A 25,313-nucleotide genomic window follows, 5' to 3' on the forward strand; every position below is an offset into this window, starting at 1 on the left:
CCTAAGTTGTTTCAAATGAAAAATGGAGGAATATAAAGTTATGATCACCTCTTCTTTTGCCCTATTTTTCGTTCGTTTATATACTAATTTAAATTTTGAAGTTGAATGATTTCGGTAGTTAACAAATTAAAAATACTATGATTAGTTGGGATTTTTACCAATTAGTGTTTTATATATATATACATATAACAAATTAGATTTTAGGAAATGGTAAGGGTAATTAAGGTAAGAAATGACGTGATTATTTTCGTGTTAACTACATGGATGATTAGCAATTATCGCTTTAATATCCAATTTTTTATTTTATTCCAATCAAACTATAAATTTAATAATTTAATCAATAAGAAAAAGAAATTAGTATGTGTTGTTAGTTGGGATTATTGTAATTAAAGAAATTACAGAATAATTAGGATAGTTATGATGCAGAAAGTAAAATATTTTTGGTACTATTTGTATTCATACAACTTCAATTACTACTTATGTTGTAGCTTATTCAACAAAATGTAACTGATATTTTATGAAAATAATCTTTTTTCAAATTTTTTTTAGTTCAGTACAAAATAAGCAAACTCAAAAAGTAGTTAAAATTGCTGACCTGATAAACAAAATAAACCAATTTCGATATTTGCTTGGCTTGAATACTTATGGATTTTAAATATCCTATCAAAACGAAGATCATTGAACAATTCGTTTTTATTCGAAATTCCACCTTTTTTCGACTTAAAATTTTAATAATTCTTGTACTATTTAATCAATTATTCTTAAAGACGATATTAAAATATCATGACTAATTAACAGTGATAATGATGATGATGATGAAAACCACGAATCTTCAGATGCCAACGATATCTGAAATATCTGTCACCACATCCGGCAAAGGCTATTCTGCAATTTGATCTAATGTTATCATATTTATTAATGAGTTTTAAAACTACCAATTCAATTGGCGAAACATTTATCGCTTATATACAATGAAATACTTTCATATTTGCAAGATATTACCAATGCAAGTTCCTATCAACAGGTAAGGGCCATATATTTCGATAATTTTAAAGGTATGTATCATTCTTATATCATGCATTTTTGATAATCCAATCATTTACTATTAATAATTGCATCGTTCAAATAAAACTTTGGTAGAAATCGAATTTAAATACAAAATTGCAAATTATTAAAAACTTTGAAAATACGAAGAGCTGATATAATGCTTTCTTACTAATGCTATGTTCCGCGATTGTATTCATAATGAACAAATTTTATGTAATTATAATTAATGAAATTTTTAAATGAATCCCAAAAGTTCATTTATTTAAATTTCATCATGAAATGGGTTTACAAAATATTTAATCCTTTCAGAGATCGAAATTGCTTTGGATGTCAAAAGAGTTTGGATATTCTGTGATACATATTACAAGGTAATTGATTCTACAAAACAGCAAGGTAATTTTCGAAAATTTATTACTGAAAATGAGTCGAACAATTCAATAATTTACCTTCAAAATTATAGAATTAAAAGTCAGAAGAAATAAGGCATACATCTGACGAGTAAAAACTAGAGTGATTTGAAATATATAATCTAGAATGATTTGAAGGTTGAGAGAAAATTTTAGACAAGAAAGTGAGAAAACTATGAAAAGCGATAAATTATGAGTTGTACTTTATCCCTAAAAAAGCAAGGAGAAAATAAAAAAACAAAAAAGAAATTGCTCGAATTTCGAAACCGAAAAATCTTCGCACTTTAATCTTTCACTAAGATGATACAAAAAATTCCCAACAAAAATTTTTTTAATCGATTTTCAAAAGGGAAAAGATGATATAAGGGTCTAAAAGTAAGAAAACAAACGTAATATGACAAGTTTACATAATCTCACAAGCTACAATGGAATAATAATTCGAACTGATATTAGCAGTAAAGGGAGGAGAAAAATAAATTAGAAAAAAGATACTCGTGAGGATGTCACATCAGTCAGACCGATGACATGATTTTTTTTTCTTTCTGATCAAATGAGGAGAACTGAAATTTTCATATAATCTAACGATAATGTTACTTTGTGATTTGGATGAATTAAGAAACTAATAGACTTTGAGGGGAATCACAGATTTTCAAAGTCAAGACTAGAAAGAATTGAATTCTATCAACCAAAAAGAAGGCAAAAATAAAATCTCACGTAATATCAGGAAATGATCAATATCAGAGTCTTTAATATGACATCAAAGGTCTTTAATATGATATAAAAATATCAGGGTCTTTAATATGATATTTCTTTACAAAAACCTAATATTCAGAATCAGACTGAATTAGAATGCTAAATAAATCATATTTTAATAGATTTCTAATGGATTTTTTAAAGAAAAAAGTGATACAATTAGAAATCTCGTTTATACTTGAACATACTATTAGTTGGCTTTGGTCGTTAACGAATGCGTTGCATGCTATCTATAAAATGTCTTCTAAAAATTTGTTTCATCTTTGTCATCCTAATAATGCTGAAAATATGACAAATTTGCAAACAAGAATTGATCATCCAATAAAAAATGACACAGCAATTAAATAAATGATGACGCAACATCTGCACGATAATCAATTCACCTTTTGAAAAAGAAAAAAAAATGTTAGAATAAAGAGATGGTTCAAAATAAAAGGAAAAATGTAAAACAAAAAAGAGATAAAGTATATTATTTTGGGGACAAATCATTTCAAATAAGTAATACTTCCTTAGAGCGCTTTATCAATCAAAGCTTCCATTGCTCGAGCATCTGCTACAAAACGACGTATTCCATCAGCCAAAAGATCCGTAGCCATTTTATCTTCATTCATTTCATACCGAAACAACGGCTCATCAAGTGTAACCTTCTGCATTTCAAATGATTTGGCTGCAAAACAGTTTTTCTCTTCTTTACAATGTATTACGATCATATCAATCAGTGACCAGCTTAATAATAGTTTCCTTTCTGAAGAAATCGGGAACAGAACACAGCCTTGTATGAAAGAAAAAACAATCTCATGAAAAAACTATGTATACACAAAAATATATAAATATACCTTTTTCTGGGCTCAAAATTACAGGAATATTTTCGCGGTCAACCGATAAATCCTTGAGCAATGCCGCACTGCAAAAAAGAGGAAAGAATATTGCACAGCTTAATAAGATCTCTCAAAACCCAAGCATTTTATTTTCAGAACTCTTTTAGCAGGGACATACATGGGAAAAAAGGTTATACTTTTCCTACCTGATCGTCATTAGGTCACAACCAACAAGACCCTTGATTTCATCTACGTTGCGAAACGATGCTGCCATAACTTCTGTTTTATAACCATACTTTTTGTAATAACTATAGATTTTCCGAACATTCTAAAGATATTTGAAAATTATTTAAAAATAACTGATCCAAAAAATATAAAAAAGAAAAATTCAAGCTTTTTTCTGTTTTCACATATTTAATTTGAAGAGGTTTCAGATTTATCTAATTAAAAGTTAAACAATGTAAGAAACCTGAACACCAGGATCCGTTTCACGGCTATAATCTTCCGCATCTGTATTTTTCAAATACCAATCACGAATTCGGCCAACAAATGGAGAAATCAGCGTAGCATTTGCTTCAGCACATGCGATAGCTTGATAAATGTTGAAGAGTAACGTCATATTACAGTGGACACCATGCTTACTTTCAAGTACGCTGACATTGAGAAATTTATTAATGAAACAGGAACAAATAAACTCAGTAAAAAAAAAATAGAAATCCGATCGCAAATGGGATTAATAATGAATAGATAAAAGCAGAGAAGTCTGAATATATTTTCGAAAGGCGAATAAGGTAATATATAAATCATTCAATTATAAAGAGGGCAATTAGAAATATGAAATGTTTCATCAGCAAAGTAGATAGGTCAGCACATAACGATATGATCGTCAGAAAAGTGTTCTGCCTGTCCAACCAACCAATTGAATTGTGTTTCGAAAATTAATGATGAACAAGTCTGTCTACTTAGGATTAATACAAGAGATATATTAAATTACTGAAATTATGAATAATATAATACTCTAGAAATATAAGGGAATAATCTCTGCATATTTGATAAAATGAACTAACCGAGCAGCTTGAATGCCTTCCCAAGTTGACGGTAATTTTATTAGCACACGTTCTTTCGTAATTCCTTCTTCTTCATATAACTTTATAACTGCCAATGCTTTCACAATCTGTGCATCTTTGTCAAAGGCCAGTCTGGAACCAAACAACATGAATGTCATTAAACACATTTTTCACGTCAAAAAAGACGGAAAGTTTTGATAACATTAATTTCATAAATTCATAATATATGACATGTTGCAAAAAATTCTACCAGTAATGGAAAAGCAATAGGTACTAAGATGAGCAAAGAAAACAAAAAAAGGAAAATATTGAGCAAAAGCAAAGCAGAAACAGGAAATCTATACCTAGCATCGACTTCCGTTGAAACACGCCCAGGAACAACATTTAATACTTCTTTTCCCATCAGAACTGCTATTTTGTCCATAGCCAAGGCACGCAGCTGTAGGAGACGGAAAAATCATCAATAAGAAGTAAACAACTTTCATAGAATCTACTCATTCATTCACGTGAATGAATTTCAAGATTAAACCTTTTCTGGAAAGCTAACAAAAAACTGTGTTGAATGGGCCATGTAATTAACTTTTATCACCTAAACAAATACTGCATGACCGGATTGTAGATTCTGAAGTTGCTATTACTAAATGTATCGAAAAGAGGAGATAAATTTTTATACTTCATAGCTATGTCACGAATTTAGAGACTACTTGAAACAGTTTTGGGAAAAGTTTTACTTCTTCACGACTTAATGATGAACCGTATTTTTTTGCATATGCGACTCCCTCATCCAGAAAACGCTTATACTCATCAAGTTTTGATGCTGCCAATAAAATAGATGGATTTGTTGTAGCATCCACGGCACCAACCTGTTTCATTACTGCAAAAAAAGTACTGAAGTATTATTTTACATCCAAGAATTCATGCAAATGGAATTTATTCCTTAAAATATTGAATCCCAAAAAATCTTTTTTGAATTTTGAATTTTTGAATCTTAAAAATCTCAAAAATTTTTGAATCCTAAAAATTTTATGGATAGAGAATTATCGAAGTCGGCAATTTATTTAAATGAAATTTGAGGTTAAAACAACTTTTTGAAACCAAAAATAAATGAAAATAAAATTTCAGAAATGCTAACTTATAGCATAACATAACGCCCCGGAAAATTTAAATAAGCCGATAAACCACTAATCGCTTCGGTTTTCCCAACGGTAGGCAATCTGTATTTTATGTATCACTCAAGCCAACAGGCGGATCAGATATAAAGATGTAGAGATCTGTCTCACAATAAACTCAAACGTCGAGATGCAATCGCTTGCATTACTGAGAGAGTTTTTATATAACTGGGGAGATCCAATTATCACAGTGATAATTAAAAATTTCAATTAATCAACGATCGAAACAGGACCACTTTATCCCATTTCAGCCTATTTTAGAAGAAGATTAATCTAACCCTTTTGATCATATTCTGTCCTATTACATCCTCTTTTGTTTGTTTGTTTGTTTTTTTTTTTACATCTCACATTAGCTTCATTGTCCGGTTATACAGCCCATCCCACATTATCCGGCTACAACCGAACAATGAAGATTAGCGCAAAATTTATTTTTCCTTTGAATAGGATATTTCCCATTAGAAATGGAAAGAACAAATAAACAAAAAAACAAGCAGAAGTTTATCCAATTGTTTTCTCAAAAAAAAAAAGATTTGTTCAACCTTTGAAATCGACACAATCTGCGACAACTTTTGTCGACATTTTCATCTGTTCCAAAACTGATACCATAATGATGCCTGGAAAAAAGTAAAGAAAAAAAAACATAATGGATTATTTGTAAATACAATCAATTTCAAAAAGTTAACAGCTTTTTTATCGAATTATTAAAACTTTGGCTTTTTTTTCAAACTGTAACTCTTTTTCGTGTAAAAAACAAAACCTATGCACTATTTGTCATTTTCAAGCAATTAAAGTCTTTACAACAAAAATTTACATTTAGAAAAAATTGTTGAAATTGGGATTAAAAATTTGTAAGTATAAGTGACAAATATGAAATAGATTTCATAATTCAGATTAAGTTTATGCTTCCAGGAAGTGAATATTTCAAGAAAAAACTCGAACGAAATAGAAACTTAGAAATTGCAATTCCATGCTTTCTAATTTGTGTATTAATTATATTTTTATAATTCTCTATTTCCTCAATACTCTTCCTATTATCAGGTTCCGTGTCAAAGATTAATAAAGAGTGCGGAACGATTTGGAATGGAAAAGATTGGGAGAGAAAATAGTATATGAGAATGGAATTTAGGACTGGGAGAAAAGAAATATATGAAATGGGACTTAGAATGAGACTTGGCAAATAGAATAGAGAAATGGCACGGTAGAAGATGGAAGAGAAATAGAAAATAAAACTCGGAAAACTGACCGGAAATCAAATTTTCCCGCAATTTCGTTAAAATCCTGCCAAGAAATGGACACTCAACCAATGACACATTACATACTCCCAGCTCAATTTTCCAGCTTTTTTTGCAACTCGAACCCAAAACCTGGAGAGTTTGTGAAACCGGAGCATTTGGTAGGTTTTACTGGTACTGCTGGTGTTTTTCCGGTGGTGTTCCGGTAGTTCTACAGGTGTTATAAATTTTCATCACAGGAAAGCTTTCTTCTTAATCTTCCACATACTCTTTGCTCTTCAAGCCCTGTCTATCCTCTATCTCTCTGTTTTTAACACTCTCTTTTATTACTTAAACTATTTAACCTTACCAAATCTTTTGTCACTGTTAACAATTTTCTTAAATTATCATCAATTTTCAGTCTTTACTTCCGTACACTTGCCTATCGTTGGGTTTTGATGATTTTAAAGTGAATAATTTACCCAAATTTAAGCCATTACTTATTATGTTTATTAAGTTGACGTACGTGAAACGAAGGGGGCCATATTGTTTCCGCCGGAGAATTCTTGGAAACGTTAAATTGAAATATGTATGAAATGCAGATTTAACAAGGTCGAAATTCATGTTACTGAACAGAAAGTAATTTTAGCTGTAAAAATGAGAAAGGGAAACGGAGAGAAAAAGAAACAAAGAAAAAAGGGAAAGAAGATAATTATTGGTATCAAATGAAACAGATTAAAAGATGGGAGAATTAAGTTAAGTTTAATAAGTTTTAAATCAAATAAGTAAAGTATTTTGAAATATTTATGGAATAGCGAATGAAATTTAAATTTTCGAATTAATGAAGTGGCAAATGAAATTTAAATGGGTAAAATATTTCGAAATAGGGAATGAAGTCATCGAAGGTGTAAGAAAGAATTAAATGACGAATGAAATTTTGTGTCATTAGAACAAATGTAATTACTAAACTTTCTTGTTTTCTCTTTTTCACTTCCAATGATAATTTCTCTTATCAATTAATTGATTTTGTTGTGCACCGACACTGTTAGAAATTTATCTTTGATCTTAATTTCATTTTAAATGACTGGAGCAAAAAAAAAGGAACCGGTTCTAGCCTTAATTAAGCCATATTTACAAAATATTTAAATGAAATAGAACTTTTGTCGATACTTTATCATTTCAGATACTATCAGTTATTTATTATGATATTTTATGATAAGCTTCCGGATATTCTGCAATTCTCTTTATTATTATTTCATTTTGTGAAATTTGTTTACCATCGTCAGTTCTTTCAATCTGTACTTATTATTATATCGTTGAATTCAATCTTCACTGTTCAATCTTTCAATTTCAATTCAATCTCCAATCAAATCTCCAGTAGAATATTTGAGAAACTAAAATATTTGTTTCGTTTTTGGTATTTCTTACTATGTTTTATATTTGAAAAAAATTAAGAAATTAGAACATTGCTTATAGATTATTAATTCTTCATTTTCAAGTAATTCATTCCCTAACTTCATTTTCTTCATCCTATAGATCAATAAATTTAAGTCATTTCCTCTTTTATTTATGATGAAGCTAAGGTCAGCGTTCTGAAATACCGCCAAACTAGTATTTTTATGTCAGTAATTTGAAATATATTTTTTTATAGCTACCTGATCAGTTGGTTGATTGGATTGAATAAATGGGCGGATGATTTACTGATTCATTTAATAAATGAATAGATAAGTGGTCAGTTAAATCTGTGAGCAAAAAACGATGACTCATACTTCAGTACCAGTAGATATTTATGAAATTATTGGGAAATTAATGTTTGCTTATGGCGATGAAGTGGAACCGATTGAAATGTTAGTTTCCAACCTAGAATTTGAATTTATTTCACGACAATCGTATTTTAGTGGTTATTCTTTAGAGTTAAAATCAGTTAGCAGTGACTAATTTTGCATAGTATGGGATTTTTTAGTCATTCCGGACGTATCATCAGGATCACCGAAACAATATCGAGTGGTTACGGAAGTCACCGACTTGTTTATTTTGTTGTTTATCTATATTTTTTGAGTTATGCCAATGAAATATCCACAGTTTCAGTTTTATTTATGCCGTCTACTGAAATTGAAATCTAACTTATCAATGCTATGTTTCAGTTCTCAACACGGTCTCATAATTATTTTATTACGTTCAATCCTTTTTTTTCTTTTCATTCCTCATCAATTGGAATTCCTAATTAGCATATCTCAATATATAATCACATTGAAGAAGAAAGATGCAATGAATGAATGAATTTTTTTAGATGTCAGCAATACGTCACCGATATTTTGCGTAATCAGATGATGGACACATTAAATAGAGCCATGAAATGTGCAACATTACGAGGGTGAAAAGTATTTCTCTTTTTTTAAAATTTCTTGCATTTCATATTTTTTCTCAGTTTTTGAAATTTGTTTATAATTTCAATTTTTCTGCAGCTGTAAAAGAATCGAGTGTGTGGACTTGTTATTTCTTCTACGCAAGAAACCATTCCATCTTGGTCGAATTTATCGTATGGCTAAGGTAAGTAATCTACAGACTTTTTTTTTGAAATATTTCCATTGTTTTGAAGGGGAAAGAATTTTTTAAAGAGATTCATATGAGTTTTGCTGCATATGTTTTTATTATTATGAAGATCACCTTTATTTCATACGTTTGAATTGGAATCCAATTTCCCAAACAGTGCGAAATGAAGGTAATTTTCATCAGTGAATTTAAAATTGGTTAGGGAATATTTAACAGAGAATTAATACTAACGAAGAAATCATTATGTTAGAAATTAAAAACTATGTTGACTTGAAATATAAATTTTTGCAGTCAGCAGATTTGTTAAAAGGTTTCAATGAAGATTATGAGTCGGAATGTGATATTTTGGCAGAGGTTCCAAATAGCAGTACAGATTTCTGTGGAAAAGAGTTTGTCATTAATTGAATTTCTTAAATGATTTGCTGATTTTTTAAATTTGTTTCACAAATAATTGAAATGTTTTAGTGAGAGAGTGGCTATTAGTATATAATAAGGTACAACTGATTACTTGGCTTTTGGTGCATTTAAATAAATATTATGAACATTAGATCTTATATCGTAAATTGTGAAAAAAAACCAAGAGATATTACCGAACAAGTGATGCTATGAATTTCATCTCTTTGGAAGAATATATGCAGTAACTGTCATGTTACTAGGATTCCCAACTTTGCTTAGTTTCAACGTTATTTTACCCAATTTGTATTGCTTGTGTGCGGTGGGTATTAATTTACTGTAAAATGGTTGAATGATAAGCAGCAAGTGTACTGCCATTTTCTCGTTGAATTCAGTATTAAGCAATTTACTGCTCGTTGAATTCAGTATTAAGCAATTTACTGATGAGTGTTACTGATAAAGATTCATGACATTAAGTAGATAGGTAGCAATATGTTTAATACTAGAGCAATATGTTAATTCTGCAGATTATTTATATGTTTATTCTATTTTAGAGCACAATCAATATACGACACTGTTGGATTATTTGATGTAACGGGCGAACTACAGAGATATCTGAAAAGTGATGTAAAAGTTGATGAAGAGAAGCGTGAACGATTGAAACGGTTATCAGAACGTACAGCACTGATGGATGAAGATGAGTATAAAGAATATACGATGGCAAGAACATATAGCTTCTGCGCTGGACATGGCGTTAGGTATTAGTTCGACATCAAAATTATTTCTTCATACTTCAAATGATTTAATCTACAACTATGTTTGATATATTGTCTGATTAGATACACTAGTAGCCGGAGCCGCATAGTTCAACAACTGGGTCTGTTCCAGAAAGCTTTAAAGGATATCCGAACATTCATTCAAATGATATTATCTTAGGCATTTTACTGAATAACTGGGCAAGGTATAAGAAATGATATATTTAGACAAAAGAGAAATTTTGCTTAATTCATTCTTTCGAATTTGTTACAAATTGCAGGAAAGCAAAAGTTGGTCGATTTCTAAAGTGGTTGGGTGATCCTGAAATTGCTCCAGGTGCTTTAATGATCCTGAACTATTTAGCATGCGAAATGATTTGTTGTTTAGTTGAGGGTGCATTATGGTCACAAAAGGAAGAGGGAAAGAATCATTTCGTTGATATTTATCCTTTCAAAGCCTTGCAACCGAGGCATTACGAGGAATCACTGCGGAAAAACAAAGCATATATGGTTGGTGGTAATATTGTTGTGGGATCTTATCAGTATTAGGTTATGCTGAAATTATACTTCTATAAGAAAAAGGTTGCGAGGAATCAGGGATAAGTCGCGTAAAGCAGATGTTCATCATCTTTATGTGCAAAAGTCTCTGCAAGAAGATTGCAGGGCGAAAAAACTGTGGTTATAACTTGTTAGTAACTGACGTGTTACTAGTAATTAGTGACTGACTTGTTATTGATGTTGACAACAATACCATTTATTTGGAGATCGGAATATTTTATGGTGTATATTGCCTTCTACTTGTCTTCCATTTGTTCATTCGAGCTTAAATAAAACCCTCCTAATATTTCATTCGAGTAAAGTCCTTGAAATGAATCAGACAAATAAAGTTTTAAGGTCTTTTCACTTGTTAACTTTATACAGTTGATATTTTGAAAATGGGCCAGATTTAAAAATATATGGAAATATTCAAATACTTTATTGAAATGAATGCATTCCATATAAGTTCAGGCAGAGAAATGGAATATCAAAGAGAATAGTGACATGAATTTAAGTAAATGAAGTGATTTGATTAGAGGTTAACAAAGAGAGGAAGGTGAAACATGATCAGGAAGGAAAAGTAACATTGAAATTCTAATTCTGCATATTCTACTAATACTGCTAACAAAGTTGCATACTTGGCGATTTCTACTTTACGTGGGGTATTTTCGGGATGGAAGTAGAGATCAGTGTTTTTGTGCACGAAGATTTTAAATAAAACAAAGTTACGTTGAAAGTTTAATTGTTTTAACACCTTTACAACAATTGGTATGTCTAGTCGGCTTGCATAAAACTTTCGTAGGTGATAGATGGAATGAGTGTGTTTAAACAAACTTAAACATGAAAATATTATCATTCCTGCATCGTTTTATCACTTCACGGCATCGAAGTTGAATTTAATGTTTTGATAATTGTTACTTAAAGTTAATGGAGGAAAGGTCATTATTTAACGCTAAATAAATTATCTTACTATTTGTCATCCTAAAATTTATTATATAAAGACATTTTTCGATGAGAATCTAAATAGGATAGGAGGAGATTCAGTGGAATATAAAAGAATTTAAATTAATTATAATTTTCCATCGATGTATTCGAACATCGGGACCAATAAGCGAAGGATGTATCGATGTATGAATGAAGCCAGCCAACGCTATCCAATCTGGTTTGCGCCAAAAACGACAACAATCTTCGTTCTCATCTCAAATATTGCGGAATTCATTATATAACTTCAAGTCATTCAGTCCTGTAAATGATTTCTTTTTTCTTTTTTTTTCCTAAATCATATCCAAACGTTTATTCTGTTGTTGTTGAGAACATTATAATGATTGACTATAGGCATATATGACACTAAATGATACTATACATGGTAAGAAATGATACCAAATGATACCATATATGATACCAAATGATACCATATATGATACCAAATGATACCATATATGATACCAAATGATACCATATATGATACCAAATGATACCATATATGATACCAAATGATACCAAATATGGTATCCAAAAATTTTTGATTTATTTTGATAGCAAATAATTTGTTTGTGAAACATAACGGGGATTATTTTTGCCTTTTTGTTGATAATAAATTAAAAGTAAAAAAAAATTTTATTCATAGAAAAAGACCATCAATAATGACAATTGGCTGAAATAATCTAATACTAATTATGGATGCAAAATTTTTAACCACAACTTTTCTAAGTGAGAACTGATTAACTTATGATAAGTGCCATTTGAAAATATCGTAAGGATTATCCATCATATTGATAAGTTTTACAGAAAAAAGTGGCAAGTTTGAGATCGTTGGAACATATGTCTGATGAACCGCTCAAATATTACCATCAGAAATCTGATAAGACAAAATCTTCATTCAAACGCTTTTGTTATCAATTACAGGTTCAAATAAAATTAAAATTTTTTAAATTAAAATAAGGGAAAAACCGATTGTTAGTTTCTATTTATAATAATAACAACTAATTAAATAAAATTGACCTCGCATTTTGGGCGACAACAAACGGATGTGATAGAACGATATATTGATGAATGGTATTATCAGGAAGAAAAATAATCATTCAGATAGCTTTCAAGAAAAAAAAAAAGGAAAAAAAGTATACTTAGTGATACAAGCGTCAGATAGAGAAATGGTATAATTCTGTATGCGATATCATAATTTCAGAAATGTCATACTGAAAGTATAGATGGTACTAATTATATCATTTTATTGAGTTAAATATTACAATTGCAATCAGAAAATGATTCGTCATTTCATAATTATAATGATAAGGCAAAGTGAGAGAATTAGGAATGATAAAGGAAGGAATGGATGATTTTGTAATTAAATATTTCATAATTTACAGCATATTTACAACAACTCCATCGTTCATTCAACATTTCCGGTTTTCATTTTGATAGCTTATTCGTTCTTTGGTGGAATGATCTTTTATCTGATTGAATGTCCCAATGAACGATTAATTTTGGATCAAAAGAAAGCATACTTCAAATGGGAGGAACGTTCCATATATCGAATTATTTTGAATATTGAAAAAGTTATACGACAAATTCGATCCAAATATGGCAATAATCGATTAGAACTCAATAAAAGTATTCGAATTTATAAACGCTTTGCGTTAAATGGAATTGATAAGGTTTTTTGATTATTTTTGTTTTTAGATTTTTAAATTCTTAAATTTCATTAATGGTTATTTATGGTAAAATTTTTCCACCAGCGAGTAAGGCATCTAACAGATTGTGACAATGAAATTTTGTGAAATGCATCAAGTAAAAAAATCAATCATTCTGGTAGGTCATTGTTGAATATCAATGCTGCAATCACTTGATGATCAACCATGTAAGCCGGATGTCGCCTTACCTCTTCCTTCTTCCGGAAAAATGAATTCGATAATCTGTCACATGTTTCACATCATTTTTGAGATTTTCCCGCATTTAGCAATCCTTTGCATATTTTATAACAATATTAAGTGTAAGAAAAATATATAATGTAACAATAATTTTATAAATTCTTCCGAAGATACTGTAGCCAAAATATAAGAATATATTACAAAATTCCCTGGAACCTGCGCAATTATCTTTATACTTTAAACAATGCTTTGAATTTAGATTCCAATAGAGTTATCTATCTGTTTTATGTTTGATTTCGCATAGTTTAAAGATTTCTTACATATATTGTCATTTGGATCGGAAAAAGTTTACATAAATGAACTAAAGAAGCAGACTAATTAATTAAATGAAGCTGATTAATTAAAAGCAAGGTAACTAATAAAATAAAATCTAATAAATAAACGTACGAATATACAAATAAGTGAAATAACAGGTCAATAAGATGAACAAATAAGCAGTACATAAATAAAAAAATGAATTAGTGAATAAGCAAATAGGTAAATGGATAAATAAATAAATAATAGATGAAATGTGAATAGATAGGTAAGTAATGTATAAACAAATGAGTTAATATTTTATAATTAAGTAGTAAACAGTCAGATAAGTAAATAAATAATAAATAAATTTGACAAGTAAATGTTATAGGCTGTTTATTGGTATATCCTAAATATGTATCATTTGTCGGATCAGGAAAGTAATAAAGCTAAAATATTGCGATCAGAACATCCGGAAATTATATGGCTTCATCATTTTAGTAACAATTTTGGTCAAATGTATGCCCTTCGAAATTATACTGAACAGGTAACATTATTACTAATCACTTTTCCGTCTACTAGATTTTATCAACTTATTTTGGGCTTTTTGAATTTTATATAAAAATATGACAGTATAAACTAAAACGGAGAAAAATTATATCGTACTATCATAAGCATATGCCACTTCATACATTACCTAAGCCTCATTCTATTCCTTTGTTCTATCTTTGTGTCACCTTAGGTAAAATATTCGATTAAGGCTTAATGTTCGGACTAAGTAAAATATTTGATTAAGGTTTAATTAGTTAGATCATTTCGTAAAATATTCGATTATCCGACAGATACTGAGAATAATTATTAATATAAAAAATTCACTGTCAGTTTTGTCGTATCATTACTTTTTATTCCATTTCTTTCATGTCACATTATGTATTAAAATTGAACATAGAAATAATTACAGTTTCTTGAATGGATAATAATCTATCAAGAAAACTGTCTGATTAGTGTGCAAACAACCTTTGAGAGGAAAAAAAAACTTCAACTCGGTTTCTATTATTTCACAAATAAAAAATTAAGTTAAAAATCAAATTTAAATTAAAAATTCGAGTGATAATCGTTATTTGAATTTTTTAATTGATAGGTTTTTAACGATCTTACAAACTTCCAGCTATCATTAAGATATTGGGAAATTGCGCTGGAAGAGAATGCTAATGCAATCGTTGTTCGCCGCAAAATGAATGCTGCATTGTTTCGTTTCAAAACTTTAACTGGTTTAACTCATCTCTTTACTCCAACCTGGACATTTTGGAATGCATTGTTCTTAGCTGGTAATTATTCTAATATATTAATAGAAGAGAAGGCGATCATTTTTGATATTATTAAATGGATATCTTTGGTATTGATTGATAAGTTAAGTTTTAAACAATCTTATAAGCTTCCATTAGAAGAGAATCGTTGTTGGACGAAAATGAACGAAACGACTGTTAGCATATTTATTTGCCAATGTTTTAACTTGTGAGTAATTTTTATTTTTTCCAATTTCTTGCCATTGTTTTTGGGATATTCAATCAATCAATCAATCAATCAATCAATTATTTGTTATTCTTATTTTGCTATAAAATTAGTTCCATCAAAAATTTTTAACAAAGAAAAAAAAAATTGAGAAATTCACAGCAAAAAATCAAATGAATTCTTCATAACAATTAACTAATAATCCTGAAAATATAATTTTCAAAATAATTTTAAAAAATGAAAACTTTTCAAATTTTGTTTTTGCAAAAAAATGGAAACATTTCGATATGCTAATGTGATATATAAGTATTCAGTGACAACATATACAACAATCGGTTATGGTAATATAACAGCTAATAGCAAACTTGGTAGATTAGCAATAATGTTTTATGCAACAATCGGTATACCACTTCTATTAACTATTTTGCATAAACTTGGTCGACAATCATTTCGAATTTTGGAACAATTTTGGATTCAATTCCTGCGGTTATTAGCATTTCTATTCTTATTTAAAAAACAAAATTTGAAAGTAAATCAAGTGGCAATGAGCCAAGTTAAATGAAAAATAAGCATATAGCAAATTAGCAATAATACCAAATAATAATGTTAATAATAGTTAATTAAATCAATTAATTTAGCAATACTATATCATGTTTATTAATTAGTTATTTTGAGGTATGAAATAAAACCTTACAACTTTTTTCTTTTCCCTTAATTTCAATCACAGTTTATTGGAACATATAGCGGGAATATGTTTCGGTAAACCGATAAAAAAGAAAAATCAAAACATGATCCATAATGGTAATGTTCCACTATTACTACCGGTATGTTATTTTTTTATTTCTGAAAATTTTTTCGAAAATAACTTTGTTCTCTTCAGCTTTTCGTTTGCAGCCAGCATATTCTCAGTCCACCTATATCCGTCTAACCTCCGTCAACCTATATCCATTGGACCACCAGTCCACCTATATCCGTTAGATCATCCGTCTGTCTAAATCTGTTTAACCTTTCATCTAATTCTCCGCCCATCCCTCCTTCGTCCTTTCACTCGATTTTCCACGGATGACTCTTCATCCTTTTGTTCGCTGGGTAACTTCTCTCCCGAGAAAAATAACCTTCTGTTATCACCTTTGAAACTTTATGTCTCATTTAATAGCATAATAGTAATAATTACTAATTAAATTATATAATCAATATCCTATCTTTGTATTTTATTTCCGCAACATGCAGAAAATACTTCGGATTTATTTTAATAACAATAATCTAATCAACAACAATAATTGTTTACTTAACGATTTGAATATTCCTTATTTGATATTGATTACAAAGTTCATTTCAAATAAATATTATCATTTTCATCTGAATATTTTATGTTTTCACTATCAAACATCGTTATTGAAATTGAAAAATTCATTCATATCTTTCATATTTAAAATTATCAATCGATTTTTTATAAATAATCATAAACAAAATGGGTAATGTTATAACATAATTTAACATAATCTCACTAATTAATATTTTCATTTTTTTTGTTTATTAAAATTTTTAATTATATGCTATTTGTCGTTCATTCATCATATCATATCATATCATATCATGTTCATTGTTCCATGAATACATTAATACCATTTGAAGATTGGTATTACTATAGGATGGGTATTCCTATGTGCTGCAGTTTTTTTGAAATTTGAAAAAGATTGGGATTACTTTAAAAGTTTTTATTTTTTCTTCTGTTCACTTACAACTATCGGTTACGGTAAGTCAATTATACCTGTTACTAGTGCTATTTAAAATTTATTCATCATCATTAGTTAATTCTACAATAGTACCAATGTGTTTTTTGGAAACTTTCCAAATTTTTTGTAGAAAAAGAATTCTTAAAAAATGTTTTTCAAAATGTGATTTATAAAAATCCGATTTAAATCCCAATTCAAAAGTTAAATTATCAAATTTAAGAATAATTTTAGGTGATGTGACACCAACAAATTCGGTGGATATGTTTGTGATATTTGGACTGATAATGATTGGACTTGCATTATTTAGTATGTGTATCAGTGTTCTTCAAATTAAGCTCGAATGGTTATTTGAGGAATTGCTGGTAACGTTATTGGAAGAGTATAAAGAAAAAGGTGTTCCACTTGAAAGAATAAAAGTTCCGGTAAAATTGGTTTTTTTATTTTGTACTTAAATTATTAACTTTTGAACTCAACTTGTGGAAACTACTGAATTAACTATCGAATATATCGAAGTCTTATTTATCGTCAAATAAGAAATCATAGATGGCATGAAGTAGTATGATCACGACATCTTATCACAATCATGAAAGTATACACAACCACCATTGATGATTTTACACGTAATCTTATTGAAGCTGGAACTCAACCAAAAAGGTTCTGGGTTCTAATTTAGACTTAAATCCCAAAAAAAGATTTTTTTTTTCTAAAATTTATATTCAAGTTTTTGTTCTTGCTCAGGTTTCTCTTTCTTTTGCTCTTTTTTCTTAGGTTCTAATTTAGGTTTAGGACTTCATTAATGAAATTTCTAAACATTCAATTGGAACATTTATTAGACGTAATGAAATATTTTTCATAATTAGTGCATTGTTTTTCTGCAAATTTCATTCATTTCATTAATTCTTGAAATCACAATTAACTGTATGTCACAGTTAACTTTAAGTTATTGAAATAAGAAGAAAAAGAGGAAAAATCCATACTAATTATTTGGTTGATTTCAGACTAAAATAGATCTTCTTTCCTTATGGCGTATAAAACGTAAACGGAAAACTCAAAAAACTGAACGTAAGGTTATCTTCGCAAGTACTGTATTACCACGATTCAAACGTGATCAGCGAGCACTATTAGAACATATACGTCATGCATTTTGCATGGTAAAACATTGTCTGAGTTTTTATTGATTTTTAGAACTAAACAGTTTTCCGAATTATCATAATGATTCAAGATTACGTATCATGACTACGTGTATCATGATAAACGATAGCGATCAAAGATCGGAATAAGCTTAACTTTTTATTGATTTTTGAAAAAATTTTTGGTCTATCGAATAATCATGGCGACTCAAGATTATTTATTACAATTATATATAACATAATAAATGATGACAATCGAAGATCGCAACATTGTTTTATTTTAAGCAATCTAATTTTTAAAGTATCTTTGAATGAATACGATGATAATTGATAAGTAATACTGCTATAAATAGAGATAATTCAGTGATTGCTTCATTTATATGAAAAATTTTATTTTTTACTTTTTTCTGATAATTCAAAGTTGAACAAGCTAAAAATGAATGACCTTTAATTTTGGACAAGAATTTACATATATGTTAATGCTAATCCTTTAAATTTAATCACTTATGCTTCAGTTATGCCTTATCACTGCAACTTTTTTACCGTATCCACCTATTGTATTCTTTGTTATATAGCCATGATTTTTGTTTCGATTATATTAAAATATTAGCATTTCAAATTATATACATATATATATATATACTAATATTTATATACATTAGTATTTATGTATATTTACATTAGTGTTAATACTAACTATATTAGTATTAACATTATTATTAACATAGTATTAAGTATATTATCGTAGTATTGACATATTATTATTATTACTGTTAACACATTACATTAGTATTAATACAGCATTTATACATACATATATATGTATATATATATATATATATATTAGTATTATATTATATTGGTATTTATATTCGATTATATTATTTGAAAATGATGCTAAGAAAAATAATGGTGACAACAATACCAACGATAATAATTTCAGGTAAACAAGGGTACCCAGACTGACAGACATATTACTCAAGCATGTATAAATATGGATAATAGCAGATATTTCGATGGAGTATCCTGGTCTGAACTATCGATGTTGCCTACGACAGAAAATGATTTACCTCCTATTAAAGCCAAAATTATGAAAAATATAGAGTCAATTTTTAAATTTTGTGGAACTTTAAAAATTTTATGAATTTATTGTAAATTATTAAATCAAACAAAAATGTTGAAAATACAAATTCAGTTTAATTTAATTCAGTTAGATTTGCATTTTTGACATTTTTATTTTAATTTGCGATATACGATTTTCATAATTGTAATGGGTAACTTTTGAGCGATATAATAGCATGAATTAAGTCATCCAACTTACTTTTTATAGTCATCAAGTAGTAATTGTATCATCGGAAATATGTAAAGCACAAGAATTATGTATGACAACAGTTACCGATACATCAGTTATGTCACGGAATGCTTCGATTCGAAGTTTGTCGTTGTAAATTTGACATAATCCATATTCAGTTATAGCATTATTAGTTTAAATTAAAATGATAAATATTTCGCTCTTGCGAGATTATCAAACGTATTGTATCAGCTATCTTGTGTATCAAAAAATCTCACTTTAAAATAAATTTCTGTAAGCAATTTTTCACATTGAAAAGCATGAGCATCTATTAACCGACTAATCAATCAATAAATATGTTAATCGTATTAATTGGTAAAATAAGTTTCCAGCTCGAGAATTAAGTAGTTCTAATTAGGTGTAAGAAGTAGCAGTTGTTTTGAGAAAATGAAAAATAAAAGAACTTATTGTATAAATAAAGATGCTCACAGAAATGATATTTCGTCTTTTCTAATTGTACAAAATTTTGACTTAGCTCGGTCTTACTTTAGAATATTTAAAACATATCAATATTGATTGATTTTTTTAGCTAAACTTTTCAATAAATTCAACCGATCTCATATTTATATGAGACACTTTGTCGAAAAGAAAAAAACTTGTGGAAGGAATTAATTGAACCGAAACATTTATTAAAATTGTAATTTTTTTAGATGGTCAACAATCATCTTCAGTAGACGACGAATCAGAAAAATGGACATTTGTTAAAACCACGGAAAGTACGCCGTTTCAATCACGAACTGTGGAAGAGCCGTGTTACATGTATACAAGACCAAAAACTAGACGGGTAATTTTTTTCCCCTTTTTTCTCAATCAAAAAAGTATGGCATGTTTTTATACCAAAAGACGCATTTTGTCAATTTATTCCAACTATAAATATATCTTGTTCAAATTAGAATTAATGCTAATTTTTTTTCCGTGAATTAAATTTCAAAACTGACTGTACTAATTAAATTGTGTAGATTTTTCTCGACAATGTGCCAAGACGATACCCATAAATCTCTGAGAAGGCTCCCAAAATAGAACCTATATCGAATATGGACGTATAAACATTCCTTTTATTTTATCAGTTCTGTTACTTTGCCAATGATATCAATTAATTGATATGTTACAGTACGCCTTTATAATTCCAAAAAGTCCATTATAGCTCAATATCAAGTGCAACATTATCTAGGGCTTACTATCTCCGCATACCGCGGTGGATTTTATCGAACAAATTTTGTAACAATATGCCTCAAATTACATATCGTTTTATTTTGAATAAATAAGAAATGATAATATTGTAAATATGCACCGGCATACTTGAAATAACATATTAAGATCGTTTAATTGTCAAACTAGCAAACCTTAATAGTAATCTAATATATTTTGACGTACTTAAATTATTTGCTAGACTGATTTTGTACAATACATTATCAACTTGAATTATATACTTCCTACAATATATTCCAAAAGCATTCCAATATATTTCGTAATTTATTTCAAATAATACATCTTAAATTGTTTCCAAACTCTCTCTGGAGCATTCTAGATATATACCGATGAATTGCATCGATTAATTGCGGAGGTAAAAGCACGAATTGTTGATTGTCGTGCATTGGCTGATAGCAAAAGTAGTGCGCAATTCGGCGGTGCTGGTCAATCTTCATCCAATACAAATAATTCTTGATGATTTTCCTTTTTTCTCTCTGAGTACAGTAATTGTTAGAGAAGCAAAAAAAGACAAGTGGAAGAGCTGGATAAAAAAATCATGCTTATAAAAAAACACTTTTACAAGTAAATGTTAATTTCCGGAAATATCATGAAATTACATATTTTCATACGATTACAAAGAATATTGTAAAAGAGAAAAGAAAAAAAGGTTTTTGGAAAATAACAGTCAAATCGAACGATGAAACAAAGCAACTTAACTGAAATATTGTTCAATTTGAAGCTTTGTTGTGCTCGAAATTTCCCACAGATATGTAAAGAATAATATCATTCTTACTTGATATTTATCTCTCTAATAATTTATGTCTTCTTAACATATGTTTTGATGATTTTTAAATGCTTGTAAATAAATAGAACGATATCAAATTGTCATTGATGGAGTTTCGGAGAATTGAAAAATATTTGATTTGATGAAAATTTTTCCCCATGAATTAGGATCAATCGGTGGAATAAATTCCCACCATTTCTCTCGAATCATTCAAAACACAAAATAGGACGGGAAAAGGGAAATGTCATAGAAATGCTGCTCTCTGACTCTCTGCCTTTTATCAATTCCTCATCACATATTATTCCACTCCTCTCGTATTTTTCTGTATAGCCAAAAGAATGTCTCATAATGCGGGTTGAAGGAAACTTTTAAATTGAAATTTTGCCGGTAATGATGGGTTTGAATAGTGGGTAGGTTGTGGTTTCGTTGAGAGGATCTAGGTGGATGATTTTCGATCTCGACCTTTACCATTTATAGTAGTATCGATAAGACGAGTTTGCTCATGTTACAACGGGAAGAAAGGAGAATAAATAAATGGACGTGGGCAATTTTATAATCGTCCATTATAATTATATGTTAAGGACATTCAGAAAGTGAAGACGTATTGCAGAAATCCTACAATGGATTGCAAGCAATCTACAAAAAACGATGATAATTCTGAAAAAATTGCTAGTACTAATATTCGACCAAAGACTCGTGAGTGGACGCTGAATGATTTCGAAGTTGGCCGTCCTTTAGGTCGAGGAAAATTTGGCAACGTATATTTGGCTCGAGAAATTGAGTCCAAATTTGTGGTTGCCCTCAAGGTCGTATACAAAGCACAGTTGGGACCAAATAATTTGAAGCGTCAGTTGCAGCGTGAAATCGAAATTCAATATCACTTGAGGTGAACATTTCAGATTGATATTCATATGCAGTACTGCTTGGGATAAACATTTGAGATTTATTGTTTAGAATAAACCTATGCGATAAGTTTCAGTTTTTATCTTTGTTGGTGTTATTTGTTTTAACATGAAACTGCGCAAAAAATTTACTTTCCTTATGCTGGGTCGAAAATCAGTACCATTTCAGGCATCCAAATATTTTGCGTTTGTATGGATATTTCCATGATAAGGACCGTGTTTATCTGGTCTTGGAGTTCGCTCCAAGAGGAAGTCTGTTCCAACGTCTTCAGGAGGTAACAGGACAGTGCAAGTAATTTACATCCTAAATCAGGAAGCTAGAAACTGGACTCGTTACTTCATAGTTGCTCAAATATAAACTGTATATAAGTTTGTGTCTGTTTCATTTGAAAATGAATTTTCAATTCAGATGAAAAAATTCCCACCTGAACTAGCTGCCAAATATATGTACCAACTGGCATCAGCTATGGAATACTGTCAACAAAAGAAAGTTCTACATCGAGATTTGAAACCTGAAAATGTTCTTATTGGTGGGAATGGTGATTTGAAAATATCAGATTTCGGGTGGTCGGTGCATGAACCATCATCAAAGTTTGTTTATCATCTCTGCATAAGTCGGGAGATCAGGGATTTTCCAGAATTTGTACAAGGACCACGAGATCTTGTGAATAGCTGCAGTTACATGCTGGCAATATTTTCGTTTCATGCTTTGATGATTATTATGATTAATATACCAATTTCAGAAGGACTACAGTGTGTGGTACGTTGGACTATTTAGCACCGGAAATGGTTCCGAACGGAACACATGACTCTATGGTTGATAACTGGTCTCTTGGCGTTATGCTATATGAATTCCTAGTTGGGAAACCTGCATTTGAGGCAAAGGTATTCATCCCTGAATTATTCATTTTTTCCTTTTATTGTGAAATGTCCGTGGAATAATTTACTTACTTGTTCAACTGTCAATAGCTGTAAATGAGCTCACACTCATGTGGTAATAAGCTGTATGAAGTGGTAATAAGTTCTAAGAACTTAAAAATTATTTTGAACTTTTAATTCTGCGTCTGATGCATTCATCATCCGTACCTTTTTAATGAAGGCCCTTCTAGTTCAGTAATTCAGGTCAGAATTTGACTCTTTTCTTATCATAATTTTATTTTATATCATCAAAATGCTTCAGACATACCAGGATACGTTCGATAATATTCGTAGATGCAGGTATACCTTTCCACCTGAAGTACCAGATGGTGCAAGAGATCTTATATCAAAAGTTTGTTTGTATTTTACTTTTTAAAGCAAAATTCTTGATATCTAGTCCTAACTTGGATTTGGTTCTATTTGTCCGAATGTAAATGAGCGTTTCATTTTACTTTATTTTTCTGTTTTATATATTTATTTCCTTCTTGCTTACTAAGGCTGTTAGCTAAATTTTTTTGGAACAGAAATTGAAATTATACATATGTTAAGTGGTTGTGAAAATTGCATCGTTAATAAAGCTCTTTGTGTAAGTTTACATAATATATACTTCTTTCGAGGTTAGACTTTATTTTCATAATTCCTAGTTGAGTTCTTTAGTTGTTGTTACTCTTAAAAACATGGTTATCCAATCAAATTTCAGCTCTTACAAAAAGATCCAAAGAAACGCTTGCCGTTAAAGGGTGTCTTGAACCATTCATGGATACAAGAGATGATTGCAAAAGGTACTAGTCGAGACTCGATGGCCAAAAATAGTTATTAAATTGAATATGGCCAGTGCCTTTCATGTTTGCTGCAGTTAATTAAATGGCAGCTCTAAAGAAACGATGGCATCTATCAGAGCTAGAAAACGATAAATATCAAAATAGTACTTCATATGTTCATTACATTTCGCAAGAATTTCGGTGCTTTGATAAGGGTAGGAGTGAACTATTTCCGGCAAGGTTTGTGCTCCGCAATTTATCTAAACAAAATTCTCTACTAGAATGAAATGAAATTAATCCCTTTGTAATCTAAGTTCTACAGTTTTAATTTTCCTATTTTCAGTTTATTTGGCATTGCAATATTCGTATTTGATTTTATAACTGCTCATTGTTCTATTTGTCACTTGAAATTGACTTTTTGGATATCCATCGTATTAACATTAAATATATATTGTCGGTGGTAAATGATACAAGGGATGGTACTTTTCTTGTGATGGATATTTATAGTTTTTGTTTTAGTTTAACACATTTTATAGTTTTCCTTTCTATGGTGCACGTGCTTTTTTTTGCTTCCATGCTACAGATTTATAACATCCGCCGTGGTAAGTATGTAATACATATTCAACAGCTTTTCCTTCCCGTGATGCACGTAGTACATATTTGATAGCTTTATCCTCCACGCGACATATATCTATTAATTATTTATAGAGATTTTGTGGCTCCACGTAAAAACCTTTCATGGTATTATACTAAGCAAGTGATTGTGCAGGACGTAATTGATAAGCTTCATGTTAAATGAGTGGAAGAAGTGGGTATTTAAAATGTGCAGTTTTCAGTGAACATCATATAAATACTTTTTCACTAGAGATTACAAGAGGAGGAAAAAGATTTAACACTTCTTGACAGATCTCTATGAATTCATTAATTTTTTAGTAATTCTGAATTCTGAAAGACGAGCAGGGTGTATTGAATTCTATTCTTGAAAGAAGATGACATAAAACATCGGAATATAAATCTGACGATTCAAATTAAACCTATTTGAATTTTAAATTGTCAACATTTTTTGTTAGAGCTTTGGTTGTATATTTGTTCCATCACTAACTGGAGATGTATTGGGAAATTGCTGGACAATTTTTCAATGATAACGATAAGGTTGA

At 29.6% G+C, this 25,313-nt stretch overlaps 4 protein-coding genes across 4 annotated transcripts; 3 read left to right on the forward strand and 1 right to left on the reverse strand.

Moving 5' to 3' along the window:
* Positions 1 to 2,461: 2,461 nt before the first annotated feature.
* Positions 2,462 to 8,001, reverse strand: LOAG_18447 (transaldolase; the record flags this gene model as incomplete). The annotated part of the gene is made up of 11 exons (XM_020451106.1): positions 2,462 to 2,874; positions 3,044 to 3,111; positions 3,232 to 3,353; positions 3,495 to 3,678; positions 4,093 to 4,224; positions 4,437 to 4,531; positions 4,824 to 4,966; positions 5,801 to 5,875; positions 6,505 to 6,625; positions 6,911 to 7,100; positions 7,901 to 8,001. 11 exons carry the CDS (start codon positions 7,999 to 8,001, stop codon positions 2,717 to 2,719), a joined length of 1,389 nt encoding a protein of 462 aa, XP_020305136.1. The 3' UTR covers positions 2,462 to 2,716.
* A 116-nt stretch (positions 8,002 to 8,117) lies between these two features.
* LOAG_02903 (hypothetical protein) lies at positions 8,118 to 10,722 on the forward strand (the record flags this gene model as incomplete). Its single annotated transcript, XM_003138440.2, has 6 exons — positions 8,118 to 8,319; positions 8,763 to 8,846; positions 8,938 to 9,022; positions 9,317 to 9,414; positions 9,973 to 10,176; positions 10,455 to 10,722. The coding sequence occupies exons 1-6, from the start codon at positions 8,231 to 8,233 to the stop codon at positions 10,720 to 10,722; spliced, it is 828 nt and encodes a 275-aa protein (XP_003138488.1). The 5' UTR covers positions 8,118 to 8,230.
* A 2,429-nt stretch (positions 10,723 to 13,151) lies between these two features.
* Positions 13,152 to 21,266, forward strand: LOAG_02904 (hypothetical protein; the record flags this gene model as incomplete). Its single annotated transcript, XM_003138441.1, has 12 exons — positions 13,152 to 13,364; positions 14,263 to 14,418; positions 15,040 to 15,199; positions 15,698 to 15,869; positions 16,111 to 16,207; positions 17,019 to 17,139; positions 17,351 to 17,541; positions 18,118 to 18,270; positions 19,193 to 19,353; positions 19,580 to 19,683; positions 20,251 to 20,384; positions 21,129 to 21,266. 12 exons carry the CDS (start codon positions 13,152 to 13,154, stop codon positions 21,264 to 21,266), a joined length of 1,800 nt encoding a protein of 599 aa, XP_003138489.1.
* A 929-nt stretch (positions 21,267 to 22,195) lies between these two features.
* On the forward strand, positions 22,196 to 24,233 carry LOAG_02905 (AUR protein kinase; the record flags this gene model as incomplete). Its single annotated transcript, XM_003138442.2, has 6 exons — positions 22,196 to 22,461; positions 22,647 to 22,752; positions 22,887 to 23,068; positions 23,221 to 23,362; positions 23,658 to 23,747; positions 24,096 to 24,233. The coding sequence occupies 6 exons, from the start codon at positions 22,196 to 22,198 to the stop codon at positions 24,213 to 24,215; spliced, it is 906 nt and encodes a 301-aa protein (XP_003138490.2). The 3' UTR covers positions 24,216 to 24,233.
* Between the last annotated feature and the right edge of the window lie 1,080 nt (positions 24,234 to 25,313).

Source organism: Loa loa (assembly GCF_000183805.2).
Source record: "Loa loa unplaced genomic scaffold supercont3.316, whole genome shotgun sequence".
NCBI classification, from domain to species: Eukaryota; Metazoa; Nematoda; class Chromadorea; order Rhabditida; family Onchocercidae; genus Loa; species Loa loa.